The sequence below is a fragment of the Acanthochromis polyacanthus genome, chromosome 14, assembly GCF_021347895.1.
Source record: "Acanthochromis polyacanthus isolate Apoly-LR-REF ecotype Palm Island chromosome 14, KAUST_Apoly_ChrSc, whole genome shotgun sequence".
Lineage (NCBI taxonomy): Eukaryota > Metazoa > Chordata > Actinopteri > Pomacentridae > Acanthochromis > Acanthochromis polyacanthus.
In genome coordinates, this window is record NC_067126.1 from 31136766 (window position 1) to 31157009 (window position 20244).

Sequence of the window (20244 nt, forward strand, 5' to 3'; positions counted from 1 at the left end):
GGTGCCGAAACTTAGCATTATGAGTATACAGATAGCTCAGCTGGTCAAACAGACTATCCATCAATAAATGGGCTGAATTCCCTGCGTTGGCCAGAGTTTGATTCCAGCTCACAGCCCTTTGCTGCATGTCTTCTCCCCTACTTTCCTTTATGCCTCTCAACTTAACCTGTCAAAGCCAAAAAAATGGCGTAAAAATAAGTTTAAAAAAAAAAAAACTTATGTTCTGCCCTCACTGTTCGACGTGAGCACAGCTAGGCAGACAGATAACTCTTTGACACAATGGCAGGTGTATTGTCTTCTTTAATGAGACGTATCCTTCACAAGCCAACAGAGTAAAACTAAGAAAAACAAAATCACATTTTTCAGGCTCTGGGCCGTAATATTGTAAGCATAAAAATAACAATGGTGTGTTTTACCTCTTCACAAACAAATATAAAGATAAAGATGACATTGAACATATGCCTAAACAAAACAACGCTTGCAATATCACAATGGCCCCAGATATAAATGAAAATATTCACAGGCAATGCCTTCCTTAGTACAACAAAGAAGGATGGATGCAGGTTGAACTGTGATAATTCTGACCTCTGTCATTGACAGCCACAACCGCACACGTACGCCAGTCCCCTCCTGTTACTTGACTGAATCATTCCCATTGGGTGTAGCAGTAAACAAAGAATGAACGTAAAAAAAATAACAGCAACCCTTGCTGGCAGGATCCATGTCTGCCAGCACACCTTAGCTACTATTAACTTAGCTTGTTTATATTTAACATCCTTGAACGTTAATAGGCTGTTAATCATGATGTGTAACTTATCAGATGGTGCTGTAGGAGGGACACTTAAATGGCAAATGGTTGTATTTATATAGCTCTTTACATGATATATCACATTTACTCATTCACACACTGATGGCGGAAGCTGCCATGCAAGGTGCTAACCACAACCCACCAGGAGCAATTAGGGGTTCAGTGTCTTACTCAGGGACACCTCGACATGAGCAATTACAGGCCGAGGATCGAACCGGCCACTCTACCCACTGAGCCATGCCGCCCCTGCTTCAACATTAACAGCACTTCAACATTACAGAGAGCTGGCTTCAAATTTTAAAATTATTTAATCAGGAATCACCTTTAAAATAAAAGCAGTGACATCAGTAATTGCAAAAATGCTGAATATTGACTTTATTTTTGGGGCACAGCTGTATTGTGTCTATTGTGGACTTCACAGTAGACACTACAAATGTAACATTTTCAAGGATGATTAGGGGCAGCTGAGAACAAACTATCACCAAGTGAATCCAAGCCTCCTCTTTGCTTCCTGTATATCTACTACCTCATTCCGCTTTTTAATGTCCTCTGTGGTACTGGAGACATATTTGGGCATCTGAGCACCGGTGCGGTCCTGGACGAGGTAGCTCGGTCTGACCCCACCAAACACTGGACCCTGCCCTCCTCCGATTCCTTCCCTTGCAGCTTTGCAAAGAGGAAACAGATTTTTCTGAGCCATTGCCGCGGCGTTGATGACGCTCTGGGAATACTGTTGAAACTTGTTCTCCTCTTCAGCCATGAATCCTGCATTTTTCACAAGAAACTCGCGTTCCTCTTCCTTCAGCCGCTGTTGCCTCGCGCTTTTCTCCGCCTGTATTTAAAAGACGAAAGATAAACAGAGTTCTTCTCAGGAGAACAAGCAATTTTTAGCCAAAATTGCTCCTTTTTAAATTAAACGGTACAAATTTCCATCATTACCATTAGTGTAATATTGAAGTCCTGTAACTTTATTTCATTTTCTCTGGTTTTCTTTGCCTCCAGTTGCTGTTTCTCAGAGAATATTCTGTCTTCCTCTTTTATTATCTGCAGTCTTTCTTGTTTGTTCTGTTTTGCTGTTTTCTCTCTCTGCTCCTTGTCTTGTCTCTGGTGAAACACAGTTGATGTTACAGGTATGATGACACTTAGTAAGTTGCAGGGGAAAAGAAAAACACTTAAAACAGTTGCTAGATCTTCAGACCCACGGGGTAGAAACATTATTTAAAGCACAGAGGAAATGTACTGAAGCTTCTAAAGCGTTACCATGGATTCTCTGTGTGCAGCGATGGACTTCAACATTTCCGCCTTCTTCTCCTCCTTCTCCTGCTGCTCTTGTGCCTGTTTTGCATCCCGCTCAGCTACAGCCTTCGCGATCCTCTGCTCCTCGCTGACAACTTCCTCTTTCTGCTTCACTGTAAGTTTGTCCATGATCCTCTCTCGGCGCGTCTGTGCCTCCCTGACGATTAAAATAACTCCAATTACAAAAGCAGTGCCAAAGAGATGATAATGATATCTATTGTTACGCTGGGTCTTACCTAAACAGCTCTTTTTCTTTTTTGATCATTTTTTGTTTGGTGGAGAGAAAAAGTTTCCTCTGCTCCTCTTCGGCCTCCTGTTTTTGTGCATTTATTGCTCTTAGGAGGTCTCTGTTGTGACGTTGCTCCTGTAAATGCACAGAACGCTCAAGAAACTTACTGTGGTCCACAAGAAAGATGCAAATACTTGATGGCTTGTGTTGATGAGACCCTACCATCTGAGCTAGCATGAGGTTTCTCCTCTCATTTGCTTGTCTTTCTGACTCCATTATTTGCTCCAACTGGTATTGCTCTAGGAGACGCTGAATTTCTTCTTTGTCCTTCTTGTCTTCCATTTTCTGTTGCTCCCTTGCCTTCTTGTTTTCCTTCATTCTGAAGAAGAGGAATAATGTGTCATTTACAATTGTAATATTTTTAAAACTTACATTTCCCTCATGATTATCTTTATCTGTCTTTCATCCAGCAACATGTAACAAAGCAGGATGTTCATTGCATGTTCTCATGTAGTTTTACCACATAACTGACAAAATGCACCGACATCTCAGCCAACCGACGGCCGTTTACAGTTAATTTGATGAGTCTTACTGGCTTTTCAGGTCTTCTTCAGCAGCCTGTCTCTCGAGCTTCTTCTGCTTTGCTTTCTCCTGCTCCTGTCTCAAGGCTTCCTCCTCTCTTCTCTTTACCATTTCCATGTATTCTTTGTCCACGTCTTTCGTGGCACTCTTTTGTCTTTGCTTCAGTTCGACTTGAGCGTCCCTCTCCTTCAGCACCTCCGTCAGCAGAAGTGCCCGCTGTGGAAGGAGCAGGAATCATTTGTTATTCCACAATGCAATGTAATGCGCACATGTGCTACAGTAATCGTCGAGCAGTACTCACATGTAATCCTTTGACCCGGTCGGTTTGATAATACAGCTGAGTCTTTGCTCTTTCGATGATCTCTTTCCGCTTCTGTTCCTTGTATTTGCCTTCTTCAATATCCATCAGTTTCCTTTTCTCCTCCTCAATTTGCTCTCGAATCTTCTTTGCTTCCAGCTTCTTTTGCATTTGACCCTGTGATAGATGTGCAGTTTTTTTGTCAGTGTATTCAGCTCTTTGCACATCAGATTTAGTTTAAAAAAACAATCTGTACAGGGAACTTACAGTGATGGTGTTGGACCACAGTTTCACCACCTCCTTTGACTGCCGGTGCAAAGCCTCCCTCTGTTCTGCTGCCTCTCTCATGTGCTCCTCCTCGTTTTTAAGCCGGCTTGGTCGATCTTGAATCCTTCGCCATTCAGCATTGCTCAACACAGTGACCTGACGGAGGTCTGACGGCTGGATTATCGTAATGGCTTCCTCCGTTGGCTCTTTAAAACAAAAAGGAGGGCAAATTTGTGTAGTTAGAACAATCCAGATGACTTTCTGCAGGATGGTATAAAATGCATTTTATTTCTCGTATGCTGGATAACAATTGCTGGACTATTGACGTCAAGTCTTCTGTATTGTTTATGGGAAATTTCTTATTTTTAGAATTTATAAAGCTGTTCATGTTCTGTAATAACTAGTGGGTTTTAATTAGAATAGCAGAAATGTTAAGTGATATTAATTAATCACTCATGATCAAGTGAGTGGGTCACTTTTTAATTTAAATAAATTACAACCTCCCTTGTGAATACCTTGTCAATGAAATACCTTCTTGTCCTTGTTTTTCTTTTTTCAGTTTGTACCTGAGATGATACTGTTGACATTATTAGAATTATGTCTATTGTGGAGATGGGTTTTAAATAGGATTTACAGACAAGATAAATCACATGAAATGGATGAAACTCTGTTTTAGATCTAAAATAAAAGAAGCAAATTTGTTATTATATACAAGACACTGTAACATCCCACTGAATAATCATAATAATGGATTAGATTTATATAGCGCTTTTCTAGGCATTCAAAGCGCTTCACAATGGATCAATTATTCATTCTCACTCTGGTGGTGGTAAACTACATTTGTAGCCACAGCTGCCCTGGGGCAGACTGACGGAAGTGTGGCTACCAATCCGCGCCTACGGCCCCTCCGACCACCACCAACATTCACACGCCAGTGTGAGAGCAGCACTGGAGGCAAGGCGGGTAAAGTGTCTTGCCCAAGGACACAACAGCACATGAACCGCTGATCCTTCGATCATTGGACGACCCGCTCTACCACCTGAGCCACAGCCGCCCACTTATCAAATATACAACCAATACACAGAAGTTAATATTATTATTATTATGGTGAGTTTCTGCAGCTTTTACCGCTTTTATTGGATCCTCTCCGACGGCCGGGCTGAACCGCTGATGCCATTTGCATGAGATATACTCGCTGGCAGTTCAAGAACAAATAATTAATGCCGTTTTTGACTGTAATTAGCTAACGCTAGTTCGACTTCAAACAGCTGAGCTCGAGTTTACGTTAGTTGCGTCGTATCCAGGCAACGGTGGAGCCAATCAGGAGCCTTCCCTCTGATTACCGGCAGGTGACGCTGTGTTCTGTTTAATTCAGTCATCTTTCAATGTGACGCCTCAGTTTATAATAAATGCATTTTTTTCTCTTTCTTGGTTTGCATGAAAATGTTGTGGACTGATCAATATTTCAGATATTGCAACAAAGCTTGAAATCTTCCAGAATGTTTTGAAATTAATAAAAATAATAATACCTGTGTCCGCCTAGAATGCAAATAAATCATTTTAAAGAACACAAAAATGTTAGTCAGTGCAGTGCAATATTATTGCCACCTTTGAAATATTTTTGAGTATAATTGGATTTCAGTGATCATCCACCTTTAATTAGTAAGTTAACTCTTATTAAACCTGTCATAAATTTGTGATATCTACAATATAAATATGATTTTTATTGTTATTTTTAAAGATTTATCTATTTATTTTCAATAAGCACATAACGACTCATCTCTGGTCTCTCAAAAGGTAGAACTTTTTAACGTTTCTAAATTGGAGCGACTATTTTAGCATCACTGGTGGAACGTAACTAAGTAGATTTACTCAAATACTATTCCTAAGTACAGTTTTAATTTACTTGTACTTTGCTTAAGTATTTAAAATCTTCTTTTGATTTTTTTCTGATATATTTTTGAAGCAAATACTACACTTTCTACTACATCATTTTTAAAGCTTTAGTTATCAGTTATTTTTAGTAGATTCAGATTATTGAAAAATAAAAAGTAAATACAAATTAATTATTAAACAATGCTATATTATTGTATTATATAGCAGTCTTTAAAGTAGATAAAACTAGCTTCAGCTGCATCATTAAAGTTATGTACACGTTAATGAATCCACAATTCTAATCAAGTATAAAACAGATTATTTTGAAATGCGCAAAATGAATATATTTTAATACCAATACATGTGAACTGTATTTTTGATGTGCAGTATAGATTTGTTTTTTTTCCAGTGTTTGTGAAAACATACAGTAAAAGTTTAAAGTAAGTCGAAAGTCCATTACTGCAAATCCAGTCTACAATAAAACCTCTACAAGTTTAAATCAAACCACTGTTTTGGTTCTATTTGCTCAAGTTCATGGAATCAGGAAAACAGTCCATCAGAGCTGGCAGACTGTGACATAAAGACACATCCAGACTCTGTACAGAAACAAATTACGTCCATTTTCAGTCTGGTGTTACAAGCAGATAAAGTGGCACCGTGACTGTGAGTGATGTGACGTATTACTGGGCCAACAGTGAAAAATAAGGAGCTATCATGTGCTGTCTAATGAGTCAGGTGATGAACAGTGTCTGTTCAATTAGGACTCGCCTGAGCTCACTTACTGTTAAATGAAGACAGATATGAACAAGACTGAGGATGTCTGGAGGATTTACATTATTTCTGTTGTATTTAAACATAAATACCTTTATTATATTTCATTCCAGTAGCTTTATGTGAACTTTGAATGTCTAAGCTAAAGACATCATGTCCCTCTACTTTTCCTTAAACTGAAATAATTACAGAATATGTTTTTTCCTCTGTGATTTTGACTGTATTTTATTACAATTTCGAGATTTTTTGTGGTAGGATTATTATTTTATGCTTCAGTTTTACTGCATTTCTCTTTAAGAACATTCTTAAAGAAAATATTAGAAGTTTTACTGATATATATATATGTAATCACTTTACATATTCCTACTCATGTTTTGGAAGATTTTTCCCATTTTTTTAAAAATATTTGCAAGAATTTTCTTGCCAAATTTGGGGGATTTTTTAAAATAAATTTTTAAGGGAAAATTTTAAGGAATTATTGGAATTTTCTTACTGACAGCTTTCCAAATTTTCAGAAATTTGGGGATTTTTTTTTTCAGACAAGTAAACAATATTTTTGGTGCCCATAAATGAAGACTACAGGAGGGTTAAATCACTGTGCCTTGAAATGTGTAGATACTGTATATTGAAGTGTAATTACATTTAGTATTCTATAGACTGCAAAATTAGAAAAGTTTTTTTAGATTTTCAGAGCGTATATACTAACCTTTAACATTCTTAACATTTATTTTTTTCCACCAAAAAATGTTCAAAGATTTCCCCAAAATGCTGAAAACGTGGAAATCATAATTTTCACTTTGAAAACATTTTTGTTCACACACTTTCTAACTGAAACGGGTCGATTTTGACCTGCAGGACGACACGAATGTTAAAAGCCTTGAACAGCCAGGTCTAAAGACACAAAAACTTCCAGTGATCTCTCATGTTGTGCTGCTATTAAACCTCATCAAACTAATTGTTTTTAAGCTCATCAGACTGGTTTCTACTTGCTGCTCTCCAGTGATCGTCAGGCTCAGAGGAGGCGGGTTCATGCTGAAGGGGGCCGTCTTAAACCAGACACAACCATTCAAAACCAACAGAGGGAAAGGGATCCTCCTGTTGTCCATCATTTCACCACAGCATCAGCCACTCATCACCCGCCGGTGGACCAGCACAAGACGACCAAACCCGGAGAGCAAAACCCCCCAAGATGGCCCCGATCTCCATCCGAGCGGTGCTGATCAGCGAGAGCGTGGACCCCCGATGCAGGGCGATCCTGGAGGAAAACGGCATCCGAGTGACCGAGAAGACCAGCATGAAGAAGGATGAGCTGATAGCAGAGATTAAGGTAAAGCTCACACTGTGGATTTTCACTGTAAAGCTGCTGTAAGTGCGCCGGATTCAGCGGGTTTCTTCAAACTTTAGCGAGCATCGCTAGAAGTGCGCCGCTGCACTTGTTTCAAGAGGAAGTGCGCTGAAAGACAAACCGAGCGGCACCTGTAGTTTTATACCAGTTTAATCAGAGCTGTCGTTTTTGCTTCTAAATCGGAGATACTGGCACGTTTTTATGAGTCTGAGGTGTGCCAATTGAGCTTTAGTACCGCCCATTGGGAAGCTGATGCAACTCATCTCTGACTTTACTCCCATCACAGTCTGACTAATACAAGTCAATATTAGACTAATTTAAAGGAGCTGTTGGGATCCTGGCACACTCAAGGCATGGATAAGAAATCTGTAGATCTTATCCTGACAGCTGCACTCTTATGAAGTGTTCTTGGCAAATTAAGGGCATTTCTTTTCATTCTTTGCCCATTCTCCACAGATGTGTGCCTTAGAATTAGTCTTATTTACCCGATTACACAGATATAATCATATGTGAAGGTGTATCCTGGAAACACTTGTCAAACTTTTAATATTTAAACCATTTAACCGTAATCTGGGTGGCCAAACCCTTAAGTAGTCAAACAGAACAGATGCATGAGCCGATGAGGGGAATAAAGTTTGATAGTCCAATAGCTCCTTATCATAAATAAATAACAATCAGAGCAAAAATGTAGTCTATTCCTGACTAAAGAAGCTATGTCCATAGCCTGATCCTAACTTATCCAGCTACTGCAACTGACAGTAAAATCATAATTGTGTTTTTATAGCCGCTCAGCTACTTGTTAACCCTATTTTTCTGGTTCATAATTAGAAAAGGGCACATTATATGACAAGTTATGGGGAAGCATCCATACACACAATAATGTCATTGTCCTGCTGTGAGACTGTTATGGAAAATTTCTGTTAATATTTTGAATCTAATAAGGAGATCAGATGTTTACGAACTCTAAAATAATGTCCCAGTGGTTTTGATAAATTCAGATTCAGAAAACTTTATTTGCCCCCAGTGTCCAAATAAAACGGCAGGTAGAGCAGGCAGTGCAACAATAACGTAGAAAACAAAGACATTAAAGATAGCTAGCATAAATAAAACAAAAAAGGATACAAATGTAGAACAAGTAATATAATAAGAATTAAAAAATAGAATGAAAAGAAAAAAAGCACAACTTGGCAACATACTAGTGCAAATAAACTCTGATCGACTCTTAAATGCTTGATTGAAATAGATCCAGAGCTACTTTTCTATTACTCAAAAACCCAACGATCCAGGGCCATTCATAAAACATTCATCCAGCCCTGATGATGGCAGTGCAAACTACATTTTACAAACAATGTTCAGCAAGTGCAAATGGAACAGAGAAAACACTGGCTGTGAATATTTTTGCAGGTTTGCACATCGAGAACGTGAAGTCAACGTTAAGTTTTTCCTTTAAAACAACGCCTTGCTGCCGTAAAACAGCTGCACAGTTTTGCGTTTTATAAATGTGCCAAAGCAGGATTTTTTTTTTTTACTTAAAACAGTAGCACAAAAACTGCAACAGTTTGATATTATCGACAGCTAAAAAGTAACGTTACGCCTATATTGCACAAATTCTAAGCGTGAAAAGCAAAGATTCATACCTATACAGTTAAAACACACGTAGGTTTCTCTTCTTGAACTCAGCGAGTAGCACCTGAAGCATCTGCTTTGTCAGAAGGACATTTGTTATTACTGAAGATGAAACTGGGACAAATTCAGTTCTGCACTGGTAATATCCCAGTTTCTTACTATATGTTATTTGTCCTCGAATTCAGTTGGCAGGAGCACGTACTTCACACCACATCACCCCGAACCGAACACTTTTCACAGAAACTGGAGAGTCTGTGATTTTCTGCAGGAGAGTCGTAGCTGCATCTGTCGGGACCCTGAGGCCAAAATTGAGCAGTGGGCTGTTATTACCCACTGCCCCTCCTCTGGTTATATAACCACCCCGTTAAACCCAGCAGTGTTCATTTCAGACAAACCGAATTTACAAAACATACATATTTTATATAAATTTCCAGCAGAACATTGGCGTCTTTTAATCGATATTCAGACTTCAGATACGTAACTTTGCTGCTTCATCAACATATGAAAGTAAAGACATACTCGAGGACGCTTTTACGTTAATGTTCACAGCTGATGGAGCCATGTTAAGTGCACAACATTCACTCTACATGCAAGATTGAACAGTAGATCAGGTGATGTATAATGCACAAGGACAGCTTTGCTCATATTGTCATGTTAATGCAACATGCAGTTCAGTCTTGTGCCGTGCTGAAAGTGAAGTAAGTAGGTAAATGCTAGTCGATCTAGTGAGGATACCGTTGCAGCTTTTTCAGATAACTGAGCAGGTTGTTCATCCAGACATGAAGCCGACACATTCAGCTGCGAACGCCTCATTTCACTTCACAAGCTCAACACACATCCCTTTCGCTTTCTGCTGTATGAGGGGAAAATTTACGCTTCCTCGAGCTCAACAGCACGTTACCATAGTTACACAGAGAGCTGGTGTAAAAATAGGAAATCCGTCCATTATACAGACCAGCTTTAAACAGTTTGTGAAGACAAAATCTGCTGTCATAGTAAATATGGGATGTGTTGGACGTAATAGACCATAAAACCTGGAAAACATGCCAGGTCATTTTGACAAGGCAAAAAGTGAAAGATGTCGAATGAAAACTGAAAGAGACCAAAATGTGCGCCATAATTGTTGACACACAGCTGCTTAAGATGAAAAATGAGGCAATAATCAGTGATTTAACAGCCTTAAAATGTCAATTTCTGTCATTCTGTTGTGCCTTTTACAAAAAAACTTTACATTTATTGAAGCACCACATTAACGTTGCACAGTGACTCTGTGTGCCCACTTGAAAGACGACATCAAGCGTGTGTTTTTCTCCTCCCAGGACTACGATGGCCTTGTGGTCAGATCAGCGACCAAAGTAACAGCTGATGTTATCAGTGCTGCTAATAACCTCAAAATCATTGGCAGAGCTGGGACCGGTGTGGACAACGTGGATGTTGACGCCGCCACCAAAAAGGGCATCATTGTCATGAAGTAAGTCTCCATTTTATGCACAAATGTGTGGTTTTTTTTCCCCCTCTTCAGTTCCCATATAACTTCCTGTTCGTTAACTGTTTTCTCAGCACACCCAGTGGTAACACGATCAGCGCTGCAGAGCTCACATGTGCCCTGCTCATGAGCCTTTCAAGGCAAGACGACACATGTTTTCACAAATAATAACTTGGCAGTTTCAATTGCACAGAGGCCCTGTAAAATTCCATCAATATGCCAATGTGCTTTCAGAAACGTGCCTCAAGCCACAATGTCGATGAAGCAAGGAAACTGGGATCGCAAAAAGGTGCGCAGAAGTTTTGATTTGCCCCTTTTGTTTGCTCTTGGGATGTCTGTTTTTGCTTGGCCACGAAAAGCAATTACTGTTGCGTGGTTGGCTCCATTGTCCGTCCAGTTGTTAATAATCAAATGTGACACTTGGATCTGTGCAGTTTTCCATTTTGCCGTGTGGGTCATTGTTTTGTTTCTAATTTTTACAGTTCATGGGTGCGGAGCTGTTCGGCAAAGTGCTCGGAATAGTTGGACTTGGCAGAATAGGAAAAGAAGTGGCCTCAAGAATGCAGTCCTTTGGCATGAAGGTAAATATCGAGGTTACACGATGAGACTGCATGCTCACAATAATCAGTGGCTCTGACATGCAGAAACAAAGTTCTCTTCTTGTCAGACTATTGGCTACGATCCAATCACTCCACCTGAGGTGTCGGCCAGCTGGGGGGTGGAGCAGATGTCTCTGGAGCAGCTCTGGCCTCAGTGTGACTACATCACTGTTCACACTCCACTGATGCCCTCTACTGTTGGTGAGCTTCACTCTGCCTCTCCTCTCTGTTACCTGATCGCATGGCCATGACAGTCTGGATTCACGGATTTCATGTGTTTTTGTGCCCCAGGTCTGCTGAATGATGAAACGTTTGCCAAGTGCAAGAAAGGAGTGAAGGTCGTGAACTGTGCGAGAGGAGGCATCATCGACGAGGCCGCTCTCCTCAGAGCTCTGGAGTCTGGACAGTGTGGAGGAGCGGGACTGGATGTCTTTGTTGAGGTGAGATCGCAGCAAGAAAATCTGTAATGCTGTACCGATTTACTGCAGTTTGCACAGATTTTACAAATAATCTGGTTTCCTTTCACCCTCTGAACCCCAAAACCCACAAGTAGGCTTGAAAAGCTCTTTATAGTAAATATTTTCAAAAAACTGCTGAAATTGCACAACTTCATCGGGGCCAGAAACCACAAAAACAGAAAGACTTGTCAGATTTTAAACTTTCCGACTGTCCTTGAACTAATCATGTATGAAGTCCACTCCCATTAGAAAAAATGGCCAGATCCAAGCAAAAAATCTAAATCACTTTCTTCTACATGTCTTGTAAAACTTTGGTCAAAAATAAAGGAACAAATTTTGTAAAAACAAAAACAAACAAACAAGAATATGTTGCGCACAACCAAAAAGTCATGAGTGACTCAGTTGTGACCAACAGTTGGAACAAACATTCAAGGACTATTTAGCTAAACTGGGCTGAACTGCAGGTTGTGTTTACACAGAACGGTTAGGACAGAAACTAAAATTTTAGGCAGTAAAATATCAATAACATGTAGAGTAACCATTATTTTCTTCAGTTCTGTCCCATCTGTAGACACATGGAACAATGTTGTACGTGTTCTTTCTGGGTTTTGTCAACTTTGGTCAAACAAATGGGGAAAATCAAGGTTGTTTTTATAATTGTATGTTGTATTACACAAAATACATTTTTGATTTATTTGTCATGGCTGTGCTGTTTCCAGTGAGGTGATGGACTTTATCTTGCAGCAAACAATAAGGCCATAGTGAATATAACATGACACCCAGAAACTACTTGACACATTATTATCAACAAAAGGAGCACTCTAGTTTACATGTTGCTGTTTTTTCTGGCTACAGGAGCCACCGAAGGACCGCTCACTGGTGGATCATCCTAATGTCATCAGCTGTCCTCACCTGGGCGCCAGTACGAAGGAGGCTCAGGCTCGCTGTGGGGAGGACATCGCTCTGCAGATCGTGGACATGGTGAAGGGAAAGAAGCTGGTTGGAGCAGTAAGTCACACTCAGTGTTCGTGCACTATTTTAACGACTGACTTCTCAGACAAATAGTTTTATTGTTGCAAAATATATTGGAGGGCTGCTGCAGGGATTGTGGAAGAGTTGTGTTAAAAAAAAAAAGAGACTGCTTAAGCTTCAAAAGCAATACATGACAAAGTGATTCTTTCCCTTTTTTAAACTAGCATAGATTATTAAATTCACCATATGTAACAACAGAATTTGAAACAACAGCTCACACATTGGTAATGCATAGTTAAAGCTGACTTTATTTAATGTAATTTTCTGGACTCCAAACAGGTTCCATGTTTTTTTTTAGTGCCCCAGTCACATTGTTCTTCACTGTGGGCTCATTTTTCACAGCAATATAAAGTCCTGCACCTCTCTGGAAACAGCACAACCATGACTTGAACTATAATGTCTTTGGATCATTATGATGAAGCTTTTTATGCCACACGTGTTGCCAGTACTGGGAGGAAATGGTGACTCTCTGTACTATAGATATTGTACTTCTTAAATTTTTATCTCTTATCTTCTTTGTGACAAAGCCTGCAGTTCAGCTGAAAAGTCCTCAAATTTTTGTCATGTTCCTCCACTATTTGTCACAGCGGAGTAAGTCGAGGCTTCATGGTTACACTGAAGAAGGCAGAATTTTTTGTTTTTTTACAGTAGTGGACAGCTGCAAAAGATTTATTTTGGGCACATTTTAAAGCCAGACATTGACTTTAAGCTCAGATTTTGATCATTTTCATTTGGACTTCATGATAATTCCTTCTCTTCTTACAATTTCTGGCTCTGATAAATGATGGACTTCTGTTGATTTTTAATTATTTTTTTTTAAGATAACTTGCCTTTGAAACCCGCCACTTCCAGTGAAATGAAATGCAGATATCAATACTTTGGCAGCCAGAGGTAGTAACAGGTCTATCATTTGTTTTTAAACTTTGTCATCAGAGTCGTTTCACTGAAGCTTTCTGTTTTTCTGTGCAGGTAAACGCACAGGTTTTAGCCAGCACCTTCTCCCAGGAATCTCACCAACTGATCAAGCTTGGAGAAGCGGTCGGCGCTGTCCTGCAGTCGTGCAGTGCTTCTAAGAAACCTTTCAGTCGTGTTCAGATCACTACTCAAGGTAAAATTACTGGTTTAACCAGTTTGTAAAAGCAGAGACTTGAAGGCGGGATCATGTCATAGAAAGGGAAGATTGTAGGAAGTGGTTTTGTCTCCCTCTAGTGGTGTCCTTGTGAAACTGGCGCTGTGTCTGATAATCAGACGGTCAAGTGCAGGGGTGTTCAACTCATTTTAGTTCAGCCCAGTTTGATCTGAAGTGAGTCGTACCAGTAAAATCAAAGCATAATAACCTATAAATACCGACAACTCCAAATGTTTACTTTGTTTTAGTGCCATAAAGTACATTCTGAAAATGTTCACATTTATGGAAATATCTTTTATGAACAACCTGATTATGAATTCAATTTCAACAGCATTATGCCTCAGTTTATCATTCACACATTACAACTTACAGATTAGAGTTTGTCTACGAAAAGGCACAAAACTTTTAGTCACAAGTATCTGGAACTGAATGATATAGTATTTTACTTTATGATTAAAATAATAAAAGTCAGACAAAAAAACAACAAAACCAAGACAAAATATTACAAAAAATGAGACACAAAACAACAAAAGCGAGAAACAAAATGACAAAAAAAAAGATAAACGACACGAAACAAAAAAAGGGACTAAATATTTACAAAGCAACAAAAACGGATGAACACGAGAAAAAAATTACACAAATGACACAACCGAGATGATAAAAAGAAACAAAACAACAGATAAAGTGAAACACAAAATGACAAGAAAAATACAAGCAAGACAAAAAGGAAACACAAAATGTCAAAAACGAGAAACAAAATGACAATAACATGAGACAAAGTCTGACAAACAATTACAAAATGAGACACAAAATGACAAAAGAACAATCTAGTATTTTATTTTATGATGAACATAACTTGTCAAAGTTTAGAAAATATTTTATATTCATAGTTTTACAAATTTGCAGTTCATGTCTTCTCTGTGATGCTTTGCAAAGACGTCCTGGTCTAGTGTGTGTATGTCGAGTCTGTTGTACTGAAATACGAAGCGCCTGCTGGTACTGGAGCTTAACATTACATTCTGTTATATTTTCTGCAAACAGGGGATTGCATGAAGGCCTGCACTGGTTACATGACTTCAGCTGTGCTGGTCGGTCTCCTTGATCAGGATTCTGGATGTTGCCCGAATTTCATCAATGTCCTGAACTTAGCCAAGGACACTGGAATCACGGTAACACACCACCTCAGCCTGGCAAATAACACATATCAACTATGAGCGTGTGTCTAGAAAACAGATCTTTTCATACATGCTCGTACATGTTTTCTTCAGGTAAACCAAACCCACTGTGTGTCTGACGGGGCGGCTGACGGTGTGTGTAAAGTGGAGATCGTGGCCAACGGCTGCAGCTTTAAAGCCAGCGGTTCGGTTCAAGGCGGCGTTCCGGTTCTGCTGGAGCTGAGTGACAGCGTGTTCAGACAACCCATCGCTCTCACCGGGAACCTGCTGTTCTTCAAGGCCTCCGCCAGTCCTCAGCTCCTGTCCTCAGTGGCTGGTAAGAAATACAGATGAGTGCATCAAAATCACAATCGGCTCGATAAATCTGAAGCCATATAGCTAACAGTTAGTTTGTGTCTCTGTATTGACCAGCTTCTCCAGATATAAATGTATAGACAGCGTTCACAGTCAGCCTATAAAATGACAGAGTAAAGTCTCTGCACAACGACCCCTTACAGTCCATTTATGGTCTGAAGACTGATTTTACCTCCAGCTGCTGTCTCCATAAGCCTTTTAGTGAACCTTTAGATCATCACGCAAATGTATACATCAAGTTCAAAACATCTGTTGTAGTACTGACATAACACTACTTGTTACATAACACATTCCCCTTATTTTCTAGGCTTTAAGGGCAAAGTTCAGAAACTTGAACACCACAGAGTAGACAAAATATATCTAGGTTTATGCTAGAGTATGTGGGATGATAAAAACAGCGAGAGTAAACCAGATTCTGAAAGCTACAAACTGAAGAAAAGCCCGCCCAGTCCCTTCAAGGTCTCCTTCAAAAGTCTAAAACACATAAATGCTCATCCTCCAAGTACAGCTGAGGGACTAATCCAGCAGAGAGAGCATTGCTGGGAAAAAAAATACACAAATTAAAACTGCCTTAAAAACACAGACGAGCACAAATGTTCTTCGTCACCACATTTGGAAAACATCCCATTCAGAGTTCATGTAAACTAATATAAGATGAATCCCATTAAACAACACAACTAGACTACTACTCAGGCAGCGATTGTATACACAGATACAACATGAACTAATGGAACTGGAGGAGCATAAAGACCACAAAGAGCTCTGAAAGATCCACAGGAATCAGCAGGCTTGTTTAGGAGCATAAGATGTTGTAACTTTAAGTGGTGGCCTTTGTCTGGTGTGATGATCCTGTCTGCTCTGGAAATGTGTCCTCCGAGGCTCATGGATGACTCTGGTGATGAGTGCACAAGCAGAATGCACAGAGGTACATAGTGTATTTAGTGGAGCTTGGACAGGGTTTATTTCCTTGCATTCTTTGAGTACTCGCTTCACTGATTGTTGATGGGATGTAGAGACTTCTGACGGCATCTGAACTTCGTTGGCTTCATGTCTGAAAGAATAGCCCGGTCACTTTTCTATGGATCAGTTTCAACCAGTGGTGGGATGCAGTTTAAAAAATTTATCTCATGAATTGGAGGCTTTGCAATGAATTAATCGCGTTTTTGTCAAAGAGTAATATTTGACACAATAAGCAAAGTTTTTAATTCAAATAAATTTTGGCTGACGACTGAATCCCTAATAGACATTTATGTGAACTTAAACAACAAAAATGTTTCTTTTTACCTGTCTACTACATTCACAGATTACTGCAAACTCAACGTGCAATTATAGCGATTATATTCAACATTTTAAGACTTTTTGTAAACTCAGGCACTTTCAGTCTGTTCAAAAGTGTTTTATTATGGTCTGGCTACACCGTTTGTTACGTATTTGTAATAAAAGAAAAAGTTTGTGACTGTGCCGCCATGTTGGTCTGACGTTTCTGCGCTCAGTGTACCTTCTTCACAGCTGGCAGACAGACTTTAGGTTCATTACCGCCATCTACTGTCCTGGAGTGTTACCGATGTACCAGAAATTAGCGATCTGAGAAAGGTGCGATGAAATGCGTTATTTTTTTTTAACGTGTTATTTTTTTTTCTGTAAATAATCAATCGTAATTAACAGGTTAAAGTCCCAGCCCTAGTTTTAACACAAGTCGCACATAACTGATGAACCTCCAGTTGTCGGAAGTGATTTGGGGAAAGTTTTCTCCACATTTCAGAACCAACATTCATCTTCAACGTCACAGAAAAGGTCAAAAGATAGAGATTGCTGTCAAACTCCTTTCCAACCACTTTGCCACTCTCACATCTATTGCAAACTGAAATGTCCATAAAAATAAAATTTTACTACTCCAAAAATTGACATCCATCCATTCTCTATATACCGCTTTATCCTCATTAGGGTCGCGGGGGGTGCTGGAGCCTATCCCAGCTGACTCGGGCGAAGGCAGGGGACACCCAGGACAGGTCACCAGTCTGTCGCAGGGCTACATACACAGACAAACAATCACACTCGCATTCACACCTACGGGCAATTTAGAGTACTCAGTTAACCTCAGCATATGTTTGGACTGTGGGAGGAAGCCGGAGTGCCCGGAGAAAACCCACGCATGCTCAGAGAGAACATGCAAACTCCATGCAGAAAGATCCCAGGCCCACCCCGGGATTCGAACCAGGGATCTTCTTGCTGCAAGGCGAAAGTGCTAACCACTACTCCACTGAGCAGCCCCAAAAATTGACATAAATAATTTATTTTAAATGACTTCTGAAAACTCACGTTTACAGACTTGCTTTTATGTGAGGTTTACTATTAGCCTTATTTAGTTTTAGTGCTGTATTTTGTATTCTGTCCTGTTTATTTAAGATGTTTTCCCTCGTTTGATTTTACTTCTAGCTGCCTGGTTTCTTTGGTCTGACGTCGTCTCTCTATTTTTTTTTAAATTCTCTGACATTTTTAATTTTAACCCTCAATCTTATGCTTTAATTTTTAAACTGCCTAGTTCTTTTGTTATGATTGCTAATCTAGCTAATTATTCATTTAATTTATTAACATTTTTACTCTTTATTTAAACTGACTGCTCCGACTTGTCTCCTATATCTTGCTTGGTTGTCTCTGTGTTGCATGTTTTAACTGTCAAAGCACTTTATGAACGATGTTCTTAAGGCTACTCTGCAAATAAAATTATTATTGTTATTATTATTATTATTTAATCTGAGTTTTGACAAAACATTAACATGAGCTTGAGTTTAGTTTTTTGCTTCCAGCTGTTTTTTTCCTCTGAGTTTATAGAGTAACTGCAGCAGCAGACAGCAGCAGGATCAGTAGGAGTGTCTCCAAAGCAAGAGGTCTCTGTGCACGAGGAACAGCTTCATTAATTACTAATTCATTATAGATGATCCCTGACATGGAAACAGAACAGATCAGAATCTAGCAGCAGGTCACACTGTGGACTTTTCTCTGTCACATGGAGCCACAGTTTATAAGCTGTAGTTAAATAGCAGATTTGTCACATAGCACTGAATTTAGCCTTTTGTTTAATGGTGCTTCATTATTATTGGTTATCATGCTTGGTTCTCTTGACACTTTTGTGGGTTTGTCTGAAAGAAGCTGTGAGGAACGTCAATGTAAAAGTGACCTATTTCTGAGTGAATTCTTTAGCAGGGCTGATGAAGCAGCAATGTTACGTATCACATGACTGAAAAGAGCTAAACATAGCATAGACTGCTTCTGGACTACATTGTGTACTGTAACCAAAATGAACATTGGAGTTGGTGGTAAAAGGTGGGGAGTGTGTAACTGTCCTTAGAGCCGAGCTGTAAGCCATATTTTTCCCACAGCTCCTCTTAAATACATTTAATTTAGATGAAAGGTTGTTTTGAGTTACGAGTGCTAAATTGCAGTATTTACTGAGAGTTTCTTTTTCTTAAATGAACACCTATTTTCTTCTTTCGATTGTTCTTTGTTTAGGACTGTTGGCCGCAGAGGGAGTGCAGATCCAGTCCTTCAGTGCTCCTGCAGACGGCACCGGGGATCTGTGGTTTTGCGTCGGGGTGTCGTCTCTCCTGCGAGATCTCAGTGCCTTGAAGCCTTTGGTCAAAGACGCGGCGCAGCTCAGCATTTAAGCTACAGTAGCCACAGGTCCTGGAATACCATTCAGTATCTGAAAACCTTAACAAGAGTGTCTAATATAACTGATGCGTCTTGGTCTTTGTGTTTACAGCTAACAACTTGTTTAGAAGTTGAAAACTTGAAGTTTAAAACTGGCATTTTGATAACATTCCAGCATGTAGAGCTTTGGTTTATGAGCCTGTTGTAGTCAAAACTGAATAAAATGTTTGTCATGTGCTGCTCAGTTTGCTGTTTGGGGGAAAAACACAAACACTCCAACTCCTTACATTTTAAAGGGTCGATGCTACAATGCTGGCCTGTTAAACAAACCTGTACACCTTAATGCAGCAGCTCTGCAGGATGACTACTATTTTGTACTTTTACAATGTTGGCCTGGTTTGTCTCACGGGATTCATGTGGTTCATTTAACTCACAGGTTCTAATTTTTCATCAGATTGCTTTGAACAGGGAACATAATGAACATTCCAGTGTTAATGACAAATAACTACTTTTCAGATTCTACATGCTAATTTACTACTAAATGAAAACCACTAATCACAATTAAATTGCAAGACTTTAGGTAAGTCAGATGTTAAGATTACTTTAGAACCATTGAATTTAAAATTCGTTGCTGATGTTTTGTGCATTTAGTGTTTTTCTTAAACCATTTCATGTACTCTTACTACTCTGCTGTCTGTCTGAATTTCATGAAAACGTTCCTTAAGTGTAACTCAGTTTGTGTAGCGTCATAGAAACTTTCAAAGACCATCACTGAAAACATCAATAAAGTGAGACAATCAAAACTCTGCTTCTTATCTTCTCAGTAGCTTTTGTTTTACTTGCAAGCAGGAACAAGTATCTCTTAAAAGAGCAGCAGGAAATTCTACACACCATCATCAGTCCGGTCCACAGTCGCAGATTAATGTAATCAGTGTGTGCTGTTACCAGGCAGTGACAAATCACAGGAAAAAACTGAACCCTTGACCTCACAGTGAAGAGATCCACTGACTCTGTGGTGCTCTGAGGGTCGTTTTGAAAAAGAAAAACAAACAGTGGAATACTGTACCATGCAGAAAATGTAGGGAAAAAAAATAGTGACAGATATAAATAAAATGAAGACATATTTAGCCGATTTAAATAAATGAAAGCCATGGAACTTTACAGTCACCTTGCAAAAGATTGCATTACTATTTGTAAAAATACAGATTTTTCACATGGACATTATTTACGGTTTTGCCCTTTTTAAAAAAATATGCAAACTAA

At 39.4% G+C, this 20244-nt stretch overlaps 2 protein-coding genes across 3 annotated transcripts; one reads left to right on the forward strand and one right to left on the reverse strand.

Moving 5' to 3' along the window:
* Nucleotides 1–282: 282 nt before the first annotated feature.
* Nucleotides 283–5360, reverse strand: cfap210 (cilia and flagella associated protein 210). 2 transcript variants are annotated; one of them, XM_022216693.2, is made up of 9 exons: nucleotides 4609–5353; nucleotides 3481–3686; nucleotides 3217–3390; nucleotides 2926–3131; nucleotides 2556–2712; nucleotides 2341–2468; nucleotides 2069–2261; nucleotides 1748–1912; nucleotides 283–1640 (listed from the first exon to the last, which is right to left on the reverse strand). In XM_022216693.2, exons 1-9 carry the CDS (start codon nucleotides 4661–4663, stop codon nucleotides 1287–1289), a joined length of 1638 nt encoding a protein of 545 aa, XP_022072385.1. In that variant the 5' UTR covers nucleotides 4664–5353; the 3' UTR covers nucleotides 283–1286. The 2 variants fall into 2 exon arrangements, with proteins under 2 accessions (XP_022072385.1, XP_022072384.1); XM_022216692.2 differs by having other exon boundaries at nucleotides 2341–2712; nucleotides 4609–5360.
* Nucleotides 5361–7142: 1782 nt separating this feature from the next.
* Nucleotides 7143–19789, forward strand: phgdh (phosphoglycerate dehydrogenase). The gene is made up of 12 exons (XM_022216694.2): nucleotides 7143–7453; nucleotides 10417–10568; nucleotides 10658–10723; nucleotides 10818–10872; nucleotides 11066–11164; nucleotides 11251–11383; nucleotides 11474–11622; nucleotides 12496–12648; nucleotides 13642–13780; nucleotides 14843–14970; nucleotides 15070–15292; nucleotides 18841–19789. The coding sequence occupies exons 1-12, from the start codon at nucleotides 7316–7318 to the stop codon at nucleotides 18993–18995; spliced, it is 1590 nt and encodes a 529-aa protein (XP_022072386.1). The 5' UTR covers nucleotides 7143–7315; the 3' UTR covers nucleotides 18996–19789.
* The last annotated feature ends 455 nt before the right edge of the window (nucleotides 19790–20244 follow it).